This window comes from Mangifera indica, chromosome 13, assembly GCF_011075055.1.
Source record: "Mangifera indica cultivar Alphonso chromosome 13, CATAS_Mindica_2.1, whole genome shotgun sequence".
NCBI classification, from domain to species: domain Eukaryota; kingdom Viridiplantae; phylum Streptophyta; class Magnoliopsida; order Sapindales; family Anacardiaceae; genus Mangifera; species Mangifera indica.
In genome coordinates, this window is record NC_058149.1 from 11,138,192 (window position 1) to 11,154,125 (window position 15,934).

The 15,934-nt window shown below is 30.5% G+C and overlaps 2 protein-coding genes across 2 annotated transcripts; both read right to left on the reverse strand.

The window, feature by feature from the left end:
• Positions 1–61: 61 nt before the first annotated feature.
• Positions 62–1,929, reverse strand: LOC123194614 (AP-4 complex subunit sigma-like). Its single transcript, XM_044607904.1, has 4 exons — positions 1,653–1,929; positions 1,441–1,527; positions 434–502; positions 62–307 (listed from the first exon to the last, which is right to left on the reverse strand). The coding sequence occupies exons 1-4, from the start codon at positions 1,791–1,793 to the stop codon at positions 173–175; spliced, it is 432 nt and encodes a 143-aa protein (XP_044463839.1). The 5' UTR covers positions 1,794–1,929; the 3' UTR covers positions 62–172.
• Positions 1,930–3,364: 1,435 nt separating this feature from the next.
• Positions 3,365–8,276, reverse strand: LOC123194613 (ATP-dependent 6-phosphofructokinase 3-like). Its single transcript, XM_044607903.1, has 13 exons — positions 7,698–8,276; positions 7,282–7,328; positions 7,134–7,173; positions 6,642–6,704; positions 6,399–6,536; positions 5,816–5,974; positions 5,638–5,691; positions 5,361–5,429; positions 5,129–5,258; positions 4,364–4,629; positions 4,176–4,224; positions 3,937–4,091; positions 3,365–3,850 (listed from the first exon to the last, which is right to left on the reverse strand). Exons 1-13 carry the CDS (start codon positions 7,965–7,967, stop codon positions 3,638–3,640), a joined length of 1,653 nt encoding a protein of 550 aa, XP_044463838.1. The 5' UTR covers positions 7,968–8,276; the 3' UTR covers positions 3,365–3,637.
• Between the last annotated feature and the right edge of the window lie 7,658 nt (positions 8,277–15,934).

The following is a 15,934-nucleotide window of genomic DNA, read 5'->3' on the forward strand; positions in this document are numbered from 1 at the left end:
AGTAACTTTTATAGTTCATCGTACATTTTTTCATCCACTTGATCAATAATGAATCAAACAATTAACTAAAAGATATTGAATTATCAAGGAATTGATACTGTTTAAACTTTTATTGTACTATAGGAAACAAAAACAAGCCGGAAACCCATCATAAAATTCAAACAAAACCATTTTAAGATGATTTTTCCATCAGCTGTATCGGTGTCAGAATGTTTGGCTTGCTTGTCTCAACAATACACCCATTCATGACCATTTCTTCCAGCATGAAATGTGCTTTCTCTAAATGGAACATGATATCTAACTCACACTGCACAGTCATAATCATACAAGATATAAGAACTAAGTTTACTATCTTAAAATCATAAATAACAAGCAATTCAACAAAAACCAAATTGACAAGCTTAATTGCTTAGTAATAAATGAGAGACCTTACCACATTGCCAAAATGGCGATCCATGGTTTCCACTAACAAGTGTATGAATTCCAAAATAGCAAGCTCATTCTGCAACGTGGGAGAACACAAGTGAGAGATCAACAAAATTAAATAAGCACTAAGCTTAAAATCAATTCACACAGAACATAAACGTCTTCAAACATTCTGCTTTTTTTAATTTTGAAAAAGCGCACCAATTTCCTAAAATAAAGACAAATACCATCAATCTTCACAAATCATTCTTATCGTTTTGCACATGGACCATCAATTTAGAGAAATCAGCAAAGATATTAACTACTAGTACATATGTTACTTAATATTTGGCTTCAGAACTCCTTTCATTAATTCATTCAACGGACAAAGCTAGCTGTAACAGAGATCTGTAGCAAATTTTTAAGGGTAATGTTATACATTGTAAATTCTTAACAGAAGACTAAAAAGATTGAATTACACTAACATATGGAGATGAGATACTGTAACAATTATGATAGGAAACAGGATTTCTATTGTCCATGTCATAAACCTGACTCTAATATCATTTGAGGGGATTAAAATGGCGAACAAATAACAAACCATTTAGACTTCAATCTGGCAAATAGGTTAGTTACTCAAGCAAAAGATAAAAGAAAAACTTTGTAAACACCAATCGGGCACCTTCGAACGTATTCAAAAGTCAAAACAATTGAATTGCCATCTCAAATGGGATGGATATAAATAATTATATCTTAAAGCCAAGTAGATGGTATGAATGATATAAATTGGAATGAGTAAAGATATCATCTCCAAATAGAAATAATCTCTTTTTCACTTATAAAAACCAAACCCACCAAACATAATGTAATGCCAGAAAGCTGTGATGGCATATAACTAACTAGATGTAAGCGAGTGAATTAGAATGTAAGCTATGTCAGGGTCTTCAAATTACTATAAATCCAAAACCCACAACTGTTATCAAACTAATTCCATACATTTGATGCCACAACGGGTAAATAAAGCGTTCCACTTACCTCATCATTGTCAACTCCGACTAGGAAAAACAGCGATGCATAGCGCCTGTAAACGATTTTATAGTTGCGATGCTCGACAAAAGAACACTGTTCTTACAAACAAGACATAACACACATATGTTAGACAGAAAGAAACCTTAATAATGAAATTATGTGCAGAGTGAAAAGGATAAGGATTAGGGCGATTGGAGAAGAATTGTGGGGATCTGAACCTGTTGCTCGGTGCGAGCGAGGCATTTGCGAACGATTTCACCCTCGAGAGCGCGGCGTTCTTCGAGGGTGAGCCATTCGTAGTATTGGGCGAGACGGGTCTGGCCTTGTTTGTTGACCATCAATATGAATCTGATCCCCATCTTCAACTTTCTGATTCTGATACTGCACCTCACTTGCAAAACAAAACAAGAATTACTCTTGTTGCTTTCTTAATTAATAAAAAAGACTTCACTATGTCTGTGTTTCAACTTCAGGTTTCTTTGGTTTGGGAAGCCTGGCCATCACACAGCGTATTTTATACCTTCAATAATACACTACAATGGAATACGGCAGTCCAAAAAGTTTAATTTTTTAATTATATTTTTAAAAAATAAAATTATTATATAAATAAATTATTATTTTTAAAAATATTATAAATATTATTAAAAATCTAAATATATATTTTATTATATTATTAATTTTTTCAAAAAGTATTTCAATTCTTATTATTAATATATATCATATTATATAATACATTAATTATATTATATTAATAATACATATTATAATATATATTATAAAACATCAAAGATAATATATTAAATTTAAATAAAAGTAAATACTTGTGTTTCATTACATAATTTAATATTTATATAATCTTAAATAAAAATAATTAAATACACGAGAGTAATCGACATTCTCCCTCCTACTAAGGTTTGATGCAAGAACCCTTTTCCGCCTGAAGTTGGTACTAACAAAATTTTCCCATTTAAATTATATCTATGTCAACGGAAAAATTAAAGTAAAAGGCAAATATGTAATTTCATTTTGGAAAAAAAGTGTGCTGGGCTCCACACATGCAGAGAGTCAGATTTTTTTTTCATATCTGGATGATACGTACACATTCCAGATGCTCTCTTTCTCTCATTCTCTTTATTTCACTACATATTCCGGAGCTTTTCTTCCTCTCATTTCAGGGTGATTCTTCTTCAATTTTCTCTTCTTATTTAATCGAGTTTCTTCCCAAGTTTTCTTCTTCTTATTTCACCATGTTGCTTGGTTCATAAACCCTAAACTAAGTTGTACATAAACAAAAACACTTCAAACTCTAAACCTAGTTTTATCTCTATCAAGCCTTATCCCTAACATAAAATACCAAGCTTTATCCTATCTATCAATTTGTGGCTAGTGTAGTGAGTTTTCAAAGGCGGTTCTTGTGGTGGACATTTGACAATACCAGAAGAGGCGGTAGTGAAACTCTTTGACGATGACAAGAAAACATGAATATGCAGGTGAGTTTCTCTCTCTTGTATGTAGTTGAATTTGAAAGTGTTTGGGTCGATAAGGGGTCAATAAATAAATAGGGGTTAGAGTACTAAAATGAGTTGGTCCAAGCCAAGGTTTTACAATTGATAATCAGTTTTGAAAATGGTTTATGCTAAGGGAAGTGATTTAGGATTCGAAAGTTGGGTATATGATTGATTTAATGTTTGGATAAATAAGGGTTGGGGTCTTTTAAAAGAGTTGGTCGAGCTTTAAGGGTGGAAAGCTAGGACTGAAAATTGGTTTAGGATTTAGAAGTGTGTACGTGGTTTAAGGTTTCAATGGGATGGATATGGGTGTCCAACTTGAGTCGTATGTATACATAAAATTTGTGTTAAAAAAAATTATACAAATTCACATAAAAATTATTTAATAGTGAATTGTATAATCAAATCAAGTAGCGAGAATCTTGTTCCAAACTTCCAATACTAAATAATGCATTGTCTCGATAATATTGTAAAATCGAACAAAGCATGAGGAATTAAGTAGGATCCTGCCCCTCATCTCACCACATAATTATTTGAATAAAAGCTATTGGCTTCCCTTCACGCGACAAACATCAAGGGAGCTAGTTAAATAAACAATACTTTGATTATTAATGGTAATAATAATATTAAATTATAAATATACAAACAAAGCTCCGTAGTATGAAATGCCAATCAAAATCACAAATACTATCAAATCACTTGTTATTTTGGTAAACCTCTTTGTTCACCAGATTGTCATCATGACTAATCTCGTCCTCCAACAATTGAGCTGGTGCCGATGCCACTTCCCCTTGCTTGTCTTCAATCACATCCTTAGGCTTCAAAAAGCTCGGTTGATTTGTTGACGACAGCAGCCTTGCCCACATCCTATCAGTAATCACCACCTTATTCCGTTTTTCATTGATTCGCTGCATATCACCAGTTCCTCCTAATTAGTTATTGTAAAACAAGAAACGTTTACTTTAATAACATAGTGATTATCAGTCTAACTCACATAGAAGGGTATGTAAGTTTGTCTGCCGTTCACAAGACCGCTGGTATACCCAGTGTAGCCAGCCATGGCTCCATGTACAACACTTTGAGCGAGAAGTGTGCTGTACACATTATCAGATGCATTGCTTGGAATAGCACGAATCATGTAAGTAGGATCTGTAAGACACCCCAAGTATAATGCTTTAACACACCACCAATTCACATTCAAATATCATATCACCAAAATTAACAACTACTAACCAATATATTTAAGGTTTATCACCATCTTATTTTGCTTTGAAAAATGATCCTGCATAACACCAGAATTTGACAAATTAAAATAACTGCAACCATTTCATATTAGATAAACTCTACCGTAAGCGCCTGAATAACTCATTTTTAACTTGATAATGTCAAAAGGTGAGCAAAGAAAGAGAAATGATAGGGACCTTAATTTTCTGTGATAACCACAGGCCAACATCTTGGAGAAGTTTGTTTCCTGAAGCATCCTTCTGGGACATTGAATTCAAGCTGTCCGAAACCAAGTCCTGTCCTGCACCTTCAGCTGTCACAATAACCATATGCCCATTTTCTTTAAGCCGGTGCTCAATATATTCAAAAAGTCCACCCTCCCCTTCAAGATAAAAGGGTGACTCAGGAATTAAGCAGCAGTCCACGTCACGGCTTGCAAGAGTAGCATACATTGCAATAAAACCTGCAGCATATGACAGAATTTACATACAATTAAGAAGGAACGAGCCACTAAAAGTTAGACAATGGTTTTTCATAAGCACAAATAGTTTTATCAATAGAAATAATAACTAACCAATTGCAATGTTTAGACCTTTGCTTATAAATTATTTGAAGAGACAAAAACTCATCAAGAGGCAAAAAGCTGGCTGGAACGATATACTAACAAGATCAATGATAAATAAGGACGGGTAAATGACTTTGTAATAGAAACATCACATTTACGCAGGGCCTTATGCTGTCCAGCCGTTTAAGTTTGGAAATCATAAACGCTAGACATGACGTTTCAACTTTTTATATACTATGAAGTATCCAATAGAAAGATGCTTCATCTATCTAATGTTGGAAATGTATGCGTAACCAATTTTAAGAAGCAATGGTTGCAATGATTTCTATCATGTAATTTCTAGTCAAACAGATACATACATATTGACATGTGTATTCATTAAGATTCAGGAGCTTACCACTGTAGCGACCCATCAACTTAACAAGTCCTATACCATTCTCAATACTTTCAGCTTCAACATGTGCTGCATTAATAGCACGTTGAGCTTCCTCGACAGCAGTGTCAAAGCCAAAGGATCTGTCAATAACCTGTTACATAATAAACGATTTTAATCATGTACACAATTTGACATATGAGGTGCCGTATCAAACTGAAAAACACTCCAAAGTTAGAAAAGGCGAGAAGGGTACCGGAATGTCATTATCGATGGTTTTGGGAATTCCAGCAATTACAACTTTGAGACCACGTTTTCTAACTTCCTGAATGAAGAGAGTAGGTGATTTTATTTCAATATATATTTAGATTGCAGTAACTTCTAATAATTCAGTGATAAACTTAATTCTTTTATGAAAAAAAAAATGAAGGAAATTGTCAAAGCCAGCAAGATCCTAAAGCGAAATAGCAAGAAACAGATAATTTTATGTACTTAAACTTCTGAACAATTAATGTTTACAGAATGAAGAATACCTCATATATAACGGATGCTCCTTTCTGGGTACCATCTCCTCCAATTATGTAAACCTGAGTTGCCAAATAAAAAAGTTCAGAGTCCATTTTTTGCAGGGGTGTATCTAGGTTATAATTAATGCATCTAAATCTTCAGTGAAGAGAAAATTAGAAAATGAATTATAACTTCCTAAAATACCTGATTGATTCCTCGATCCTGAATGCTGTCAACTATCTTGGAGGTATCATGGCCACCTCGTGAAGTACCGAGAATAGTTCCACCACGTTTATGGATGTCATTCACGACCTTGGGAGTTAAAGGAATTGTATTTTTAGCATAGAAGCCTCTGTATCCTCCCTACAGAATCCATTACTTCATCAGTCGACAACAAGACCAAATTACACATCAAAAAACAACTTTTAACTAACAAATATACAATGAAATTAAAAATTAACTTTGTCCTAAATTTCAACCCAAATTCAGCATGGCAAGAAATTGTTTTTTACAAACAATATAAGGGAAAAACAACAAAATGTTAGAATTCCAGTTGAAATGAAGAAAATAATTTTGCCATGCCTTCTAAAACAGGGGAAATATATCAGCATACAGGCTACAGGTACACCGACACATTTCCTTGAGTAAGTTCACCTGTAAATAGCTAAACATGTTCACCACACATGCAATTCAATATTAACAAGAATCATAGCAGGGGCACAATCACAACAAATAATCAGGCAGACCACAACAAAGAGTGAGCAGATATGGATATTTAATCACTTACGTCTATTCCCAGCACTTTCTTCACTCCATATGCATGGTAGAGGGTGCACACTATTTCTCTAATCACCGTGTTTAGTCCAGGGCATAGGCCACCACAGGTTACAATACAAGCATGGACTTCATCAGCCTCAAAATACACCTGAGAAACATCAACAATCCAAAAGAATATACAAACTCAGAGCTGGTCCTTCATCATTTCAGTTCAGATTATACCCACAACCACAAGTCACAAGCACATGCATACCTTTTGACGAGGTCCAGCTCGTCGAAAATGAATTCCTCTAGGAGAATTCTTGTGAACAACAATCTGCAAAGGAAATAACCAAATAATCACATCTAAGTTTAATTTGTTTTGGTCCTTAAACTCATCTCATAAAGCATATACACCAGCTTTCCTCAGAAAAAAAAAAATACCCATCCTCATTCCCACACATACAAGTCAGAGAAACCGTGTTCAGCTTTCGCAACGTGAGGAGCACTAAGTTTCAAGAGAGAATCAACCAGTAAGAATACTATTTCAAGATCTGCCTCTCTAAGGCCAAATTATGTTAGCATTAACAGGCAATCTCTTTTCACTCTCAATAATGAACCATTACATTCAGATTATGGCTAACTAAGAAAAAATCTAACTAAGCAATTAGTAGTATGAAGAAATCCTTTACAAACACATAATGATTAATGACTTAGAAAAAAAAAAAAAAAAAAAAAAGAAAGCAAGAAAAAGGAAGTCAAGAACCTTTTGTGGAACAGTGTCATCCACATGAACAAAGTACTGCCTGGCAAAGTGAAAAATTGATCCAGTTACCAATATTGCTGAATAATAACAGTCCCCAAAACGGAAAAAAAGAATAAAATATATTAACAGATACGAATCATCAACTTACTTAACAACCGAGTACGCAGGATTGTCTTGCAGTGGATTAGAATATGTCTGCAAAAGATGAATATAACAATAAAAAGCCATGATTCAATTACAAAACTAAAACAAGCAATTAACTAAGCATATCTTACTTGTTATCTAACCACAGATCTATTAATTACAAAAAAGAAGCAAAATGATCAAGAGATCAACAAAGCTGAGAATTAAGGCAAGTGATACAAAAGAAGAATTGAAAAGGAAAGAAATGCAATAATTTGACCATGATTAGATTCATCGATCACCGTAAATCACCTAATAAAGAAGTGTGATCATTATTTAAAAAGCAGAATTTAGCTTCTCTGCAAGAAATCCGAACTCATAACAGAAACACAAACAAAGAAGAAATTAAAGATGAAGAGGAAAAAAAAAAAAAAAGCTTACAGGAAGATTAGGAATATAATCAGATAAATGCGGAACATCTTCAAGAACATAACCAGCAGGGCCGTTGACGATCTTCGGTTTTGTGTTATCAGAAGATGACCCCATCAAATTACCTTTCCTAGGAGATCCCTTACTAGAACTGGAAAGCGAACTTGAACTAAAACTCACCGACGAAAACTTTTTGATCCCCGAAATTCCAGAATTTGAAGATTCCAAGAAACGTGAATTCACAGAAGACGACGAAGAGAACGAACCATGAACTGAATCCATACAATTATAGAGGGAAACGTGTCACAACAAGAAGGGACAGATGAATCCATATTTATAGGAGAAAACAGCGACACAGTGTTTGACTAAACTCAAGAGAAAACCATCTAAGACTAGTTTTCGCTGGTTTTCTTTGGACGGCTTTACATATTATATTAATATATATAACGTTAAAAAGGAAACAGGCGGCGTTGTTCTTCCAGCCTCTGTTGTGGTTTTTGACGAATATGGAAAAGTTGTAACACAGTTATAAGGGAGGAAAGTGGCGTGAAATTCATGCTGTTCTAGAAAATGGGTTTTACTTTCTGGTTTCGTCAACAATGCCTCATCTCTCTGGATTCAATCACTGTCCTGGGTGCTACGTACGTGTCCATTGGCTTCACGCGGAACAATTCATCTACCGGTTTTTAAGAGTAGACACGAATGGAATCGAATTAGAACACTTTTTAATATGAATTTAATTTATATAAAAAATAATTTAGTTTAAATTTATTGAATAAATATTAAAAATGATTTGAATAAAAATAATTCAATTTTATTTTAATTTGACTTTATATTAAATCTACGATTCGAATATATAACCTAAATTTATAGTTTAAATTTGTAATTTATTAACAAAATAATATCGTTTAATAATTATTTAATATAATTTAAATCAAATCGAACTATCTGCTTAGCTTACTAATTGAACTCTTTTTAACTTAAATTTGATTAAATTTTAAAATAAGTTAAACCTCTCAACTTAAATTGAATTTAAATTTAAACGAAACCAATTTAAACTGAGTCGATTTTCAAATTTAAATAAACTTGATTCAGAGCTAACACTACTGAATTTTATATTATAAATTATTATTAATTATACATATATATATATATATATATAATAACAATATTATTAATTATATTATATTGAGTTAATTGTTATTATATTATTAAATATTATTTTATTATTTGTTTGTAATCATATTATTATATGAGATACGTAGATCCAACTAAGTTGAAACTTTTATAGACTAAAAATCCCATCTTAGTTGAATTTTTTTTTTTTTTTACTTTAAATTGTGTGTTTTTTATTCAATATTTGTCATTTTCTTGTTTTGTTTCTTTGTTAGAAGATAAAGTGAAAATTAATGGCTTCTTTCATATTTCATTAAGTATTTTTTTTTTTCTTCTAAAATCTACAACCTGTTTGCTAAAAGCATATGTGGTACGAATACATGTCTGAAATGGATATAAGTTTAAAAACTTAAAATCTGTTTCTGTTTTTTAACTAGATTTACACGCACGATAATATTATTGATACTCAAATTAATATTTATTATAAATACACATAATTTTATTAAATAGTTAATGTTAAAACATGAAAAATATGAAAATAATTTCAACTATTATTAATACATATTAGAAGCACATATAGATTACTTTTAACTATTTTATTAACAAAACACACTTTATCATATTCACTCAACTTTATGTATTACTCAATCTTCATTGGATCCCTCCATTCTCTCTTTGTTTTATGATTCAAGGAAATATTTTTCAACTTATGTTCTTATTATTATGGTGTATATCATTGATTAAGTCCTATGAAATGGCTAAACCCTTTGGATTAATAGTTAATTTGAACTATGTTTTTCTCTTGTCAAATCCATGGATTTTGGCCAGAAATTAGGGCTTTTAATTTTTTTTTTGGTCAAAGCTCATATTCTCAACTAGAAAAAATAAGTTAAATATATAAAAAGCCAAAAATGTTGGTCAAAAAGGGTGTACCCATTGCACTAGGTCAATAAAGATTTGTCTAGACCTAATGAAAGTTTTCACCAACTTAATTCAAATTCTTGTAACTTTTGTTTGATAAATTTGCATGAATTATGGTTTAGTAGGGTGTTTCACAAAGATTTGGCCAAAATTTAAAATTTATTATTTAGTTTAGAGTTAATTTCTCTTAAACTATTTCTTTTTTTGTACTGTATAGAAAATATTTAACTAAATCACATTCAATTGTCTAACACAGAAGAGTTGTTGTCAAACATATCACGTTTAATATAATATAACCTATGAAAAACTTTTAAATGTGTATAATATTCTACAAGTATTGAATATTTAAATCAGTACATATAAATTAAAGAGTAATAAGACAATCGCGTTATATCTGTTAGATTGAATCTTAAAAGCATGTCTATATTTATGATTAGATATTAGAAGAGTGATTCAAAGTTTTACCCGTAATGAAATCTGTTTTATAAGGAAAAAATTTACTTATATTTATGACCCAATAGATAGGAGTATAATCTAATTATGGTGATAGGAGTATATTCTATTTCTTTCTTCGTATATAAATGTATGCTTACTAAAATTTCACAAATAATAAAATATTCAAAGGATGTGACACTTTTTTTTAACATTTGTGACGAGTAAATCGGAATGAGTTTATAATTATATTGATTTTATAATGGAGTTGAAAAAAGGAGCTGTGTTGGTTGGTGAAGGATGAGGTCACAAGCATGCGTACGTCCCAAACCGTCAACATTGGCAAACATCAAACATTAAACAAGCGGGTCCACATGGACTGCGTGACGTGCACAGTTATTGAAAAGGAAGCGTGAGGAAAAGGTTGGCGAATCAGCTCTCGTTTAGGTCGGACCAAGATCTCTGTCTTCAATTATGGTTATAATTTATAGGCCCAAAGACTTTTTCCCACCGAGGATGAGTGAAAATCTAAATTTTTTTTTTTAATTTTAAAAAATTTAAATATTTATTTATAAGATATTTTTATTAGAGTTTGAGATAAAATTATTATTTATTAAAAAATAAAAAAATTAAATTTTATCACATAAATTCTTCTCATAAATTTAAAAATTAGTAATTTTTCTTTATTCAAAATTTGAAAAATAACAAATTTTTCGTAAGGTTTTTTTCCCCCTTTTCTTCGACGAGAATCCATCATCTTCGATCATTAATCATCCTTCTTCTATCTTATTTCTCTCTATGTCAATATCTCTTTACCCATTGATTAACAAAAATCGTCTGAAAATTCAGATGATTTTTATCAATTAGTGATTGAAGAAAAGCTAAAAGAGAGAGATAAGGTGGGAGGGAAGACGGTTGACGACGTAGATGATGAATTGTCGTTGGAGAAAAAAGGAAAAAAACACTAAAGAAAAATTATCACTTTTCAAACTTTGAAAGAACATTTGAGAAAAAATTATGAGATTTTTAAATTGAGGAAGAAAAATGTGATAAAAGTTTAGCTTTTTAAATTTTTTTGTTAAATAATGGTTTACCTCTAACTCTAACTATGATTTTTCACAGAAATTTTGTCATGAATGAATATTTAAGTTTTTTTAAATTAAAATGTATGACCATGAGATTTCATTATACCTTATTATCTTAATTTATAAAACAATTATATTTTTACACATAAAAAAGTATTATCATTTGATTAGATATTATTTTATTTTTAATATATAATTATATAATAATATGTTATTATCGGTACATAACACTATTTTTTTATAAATTTAAACAGAAATCTTTTCATCCCCATGCTTAAATAACGTGTAATTGGGATTAACTACGAGGGAAATAAATTCAGATTGTTGCAACATTTCTAGAACCAAATTTAATGGCCCTCTTTTTTGTTTGGCCTTCTTTAGGTGTTGACACGTGTCTTTCCAGTCGAGCAAATGTAAAATCCTAGACTCTTCAATAATTTAGGAATTCAAAGAAATATTGGCTTGGCTTATTGTTCTTCTAGATTCAATTGGGCCGACTTTGATTAGTTTGGGTAAACCCATTGACCTGTCAACCTAATTAATAATTAAAAAATATTTATTTTATATTAATAATTATATATGAATTTTCCACCGACACAAATGCCACCTTAGTGGTCATCATTCAATTATGGTTAGTGGGAATATTCGCATATAAATATAAAACATTGGAATAGAGATTTTTTTTTTGTTTTTATGTTAACAAAACTCATCTCATTCATTTCAATGTGACATATGTGGATTAACGGACCCATATCAACCTTAGGCCGAGATAAGACATGAGGAGCGATATACAATTTCATCAAAAAGTACTGTTGTAATTTATTATCTATTAACATTAAATAATAATTTTTTTTATTTTTTAGGAATTATTTTTCACAACTTTAATCACCTTGATATCATATATACCAGAATTTCAACCACACAAATTAAGTTACACAATTTAGTGCTTTACTTAAATAGTTATATATATAATCTTATCTTTCTTTATTATAAATTTATAATGGCCAAAGGGCTATTATTCAACCAAATTTTTATACATTTTTAAAATCATATTCGTAAAGTTTAAAAAAATTAAAAGTCTACTTGGAAGTCAATTGCCGCTAGAATTTTTTATTAGAGGTAATGATAAAATCGTTATTTTATTAATAATATTAAAAAATATAAATTTTATTATATTTTTCTCTCATAAATTTTAAAAAACTAATAACTTTTCTTTTAGATAAAGTTTTTTAATTTTGAAAAATCATACTCCCCCCCCCCCCTCCAAATTTTTTTTTTACTCCTCTGACTATCATCTATGACGTCGATGATCTCTCCTCTCCACCCTAAACAATTGGTTAGTATAGAGAAACAATTTGGAGCAAGTCTCTTCGTCTTGTCATTGAAGAGAAATTTGTCAAGATCTTCTCTTCGATGACGAGATGAAGAGATAAAGATCTCTTCATCTTTGACATAAAGATTTGCTCTATATTGTTTCCCATGCATTAGCCAATGAGTTAAGATGAAGAAAGAAGGTCATCAACGTCAGAGATGGTGGTTGGAGAGGTGAAAAAAAAAATTTACGACAAAAAATATAACTTTTCAAAGTTAAAAAGCTTTAGATATTGATAAAATTATTAGTTTTTAAAAATTAGAAAGAAAATTATAATAAATTTTATGTTTTTTAATATTAATAGTAAAATAACGATTTTATCTTTACCTCTAATGAAAAGTTCTAATAGTAGTTTACTCATAAATAAAACTTTGAGTTTTTCAAACTTTGTAAATATGACTTAAAAATGCATTAAAACTTAAGTGGGATATAGTTGTTTGGCCATTTATAGCCGTAAAAACTTTATGGAAAGACATTTCTAACCTTTTACTAACATTCTACCGTCATAAAAGTACTATTCTTTTTGTACTATTATGACAAAGAAAGTCAATCTTTCTTTTACTATTTTCATTCTTGTCATAATCCAACTGCCCAACACGGAATATAGTATAATATCAGGGTTTCACAATTGCATACAAAATTACAATAATAGCCAAGGGACTATTTCCCACCCTAAGTGTGGTGAAATGACAAATGTATTCCCATGGGAGATTAAAAACCTAAATACTCATCCAAAGTTTACTTTGTTGCCACACAGTTGAGAATTTTTAATTAGGGTTAAGGTACAAAATAGTCATTTCATGAATAATATTAAAATAAATAAAATATGTTTCATTTCCCTCTCTTATTTGGAAAACTAACAATTTTTTTTTAAGATTAAGTTTTGAAAAATTCACTTTTCTCTTTAAGGTTTCGATTTTTCAATGAAATTTCTCCCTCTCTAGCAATTGGCACTATTTGACCATTTCTCTCACTTCTTTCGACCTTGTCTTTATCAGAGAAGATGAGTCATCATCTAGACGAAAACGAATCATCTTCATCTAGACAAATCGGCTATATATTGGTTGAAACTAGAGGCCATGTCTAGAACTATGGGCTAAGAGAAGACCAGAAGGCCGCAAAAGCATGATGGCAACAACTGATTTGACGGAACTCAATGAACATGTGATGGAAACGTGACAATCTTCAATTTATCCTCGATTTTTCTTCGATTGTTCATCGACCAGAGCTTCTTCTTAGGTCATCAGTGTTACTAATGGTGGCAAATGGAGAAAAGAGGACAAAGATGGTGGTCGTCGGTGTTGGTGTCGCTAGAGAGAATAAAACCTAGGGATTTGAAAGTAGAAAAGTCATTTTTCAACGTTTAGATTTAAGAGTGAAAGTTTATTTTTAAAACGTAGGGGAAAATGAGATTAATTTATATATTTTTTATAATATCATTAAAATAACAATTTTATTCTTATATTTAATGATAATTTTAAAAATAATTTAAGAACGGATGAGTATTTGAGTTTTTAAACTTTATTAGTGTGTTTTGGTCCGTTCACCAAAGATTGCGTGGGAAATAGTCCTTTAGTCTATAATAAATTAATAGCCTACAACATAGACGCACCTCAACTTCGGTATCTAAAACAAGATCAAGGGCATCAATTGCACGACTAAGTCACATAAGCCCCTTTAGAAGACTTATTAAAAGGTCATTCTCATTCACGTGACAATGTAACAACATAAACAATACTATGTAGATATATTTGTTAATACACAATTGAATATAATATTTGATTACGTCCTCCCTCATATATCCAACGCCATTGAAAAGACCTAAATACCCAACTCCAGGAGATAACTACATAATTAAGTTAATATTGTCAACCATGTTAACAAATAACAAATTTAGAAAGAGCATTTACACTAATGTTTGTGTAATAGTCCATGCACCGCCTCATTAACCAAAGGGTGTGGAGACAATAGGTAAAAACTTGTACAAACAAAGAAATATTCTGTGACAAGTTCTATTCTCTCATGTTAGTAATATTATATAATGAGATAGTTTTTAATTAGATATAAAACAATATCTAATTATATGATGATATATCATTATTTATAAATATAATTTTGTTAGGATTTGAGACTTAGTAAAGTTAAATCAAGATTAGAGCTTAAATTATCTGATACAATGATAATGAAATCGATCACTATACCCAAAGATTGATCGATTCAACCTCGAAGAAGTAGGTTCCTCGTCATCAAATCAATGTTTTTCAAGGCAACCCAATATCCAATTCAAGCCAACAAAACTTCCTTGATGCATAAGAAATTATCAAAACAAAAATAACTTCAAACATGATCTTACAATCAATTAAAGCATCAAACATGCTTATTCTTTTTTCCTAATTGTGTCTATAAGGGCTTGTAAATGAAAGAAAATATCATATTCAAGTAAATGGAGTCTGAAAAAAGTTAAATTTTTTAGGCCTGAGCAACATCTGTTATGCTAAATTTCTTACATTCTTCATGCAAAGATATGCAACATATCATATGTTTTTTTTTTTTTTCTCGGAAAGAGGAAACTTATTTGAGATAATTCTGAAAAGATTCATTCGACAACATAAGAAAATAAAATAATTGAAACACAATATAAAGAAATTCTATCATTAGATTTCTTCTATCAACAATCAGTTCGATCAAGGAACTCATCGTAATTATTACTCAAAATCAATTAATTCCCATTTCAAATCTAACACGAAAGATGACAATTTAACTGATTTTGTAACAAATATGTAGTTTTAATCAGTAGCACTTCAAAGAGTAATACTTTGTAATACGAATTTAAGAAATAATTTCAAACTAAAACATCAGAATTAACTAGAAAAAATCAAGCTTTATTTTTTGGTCTAAGCCCCCACTTTGGGCCAACTTTCTTCCTAAACGGACCTTGGATTTTCTAGTTAAAACCTATAATTTGGTGTAATCCATGATTTTTTTTGCTAGAAAACATGACGCTTAGACTAAACCTCAATCACATTTTTTTTTACACTACTCAATTATCAATAATTAGATTTAAAAAATTAATAAAACTGGTAAAACAATAGTACTTTCCATAAAGAGACTGGATTCAAGTTTAAGAACTATTTAAATTGAAAAAGTGTCATTTAAAAATAATATTGTAAATACTTAATTTTGTAATTAAAATAACATCATTTAATATAATTTCTCCTTATGTAATTATACATTTCAAAATTGAAATATTATTTTCGTAAATAAGGCGGGGTCAAAATCAGACAATCAGACGACTGATAAATTGTTCAGAGAATAAGGCTGTA

What these genes read in the sequence shown, in the direction of transcription:
- LOC123194613 (XM_044607903.1), bottom strand. Translation starts at nt 7,967, where the DNA reads ATGGATTCAGTTCATGGTTCGTTCTCTTCGTCGTCTTCTGTGAATTCA. An exon ending in ATTATATTCCTAATCTTCCT is followed by an intron (nt 7,329 to 7,697) that starts GTAAGCTTTTTT and finishes CATCTTTTGCAG; the next exon opens with ACATATTCTAATCCACTGCA. An exon ending in CCTGCGTACTCGGTTGTTAA is followed by an intron (nt 7,174 to 7,281) that starts GTAAGTTGATGA and finishes TCACTTTGCCAG; the next exon opens with GCAGTACTTTGTTCATGTGG.
- LOC123194614 (XM_044607904.1), bottom strand. Translation starts at nt 1,793, where the DNA reads ATGGGGATCAGATTCATATTGATGGTCAACAAACAAGGCCAGACCCGT. An exon ending in TCGGAGTTGACAATGATGAG is followed by an intron (nt 503 to 1,440) that starts GTAAGTGGAACG and finishes CCCACGTTGCAG; the next exon opens with AATGAGCTTGCTATTTTGGA. An exon ending in ATCGCCATTTTGGCAATGTG is followed by an intron (nt 308 to 433) that starts GTAAGGTCTCTC and finishes ATGACTGTGCAG; the next exon opens with TGTGAGTTAGATATCATGTT.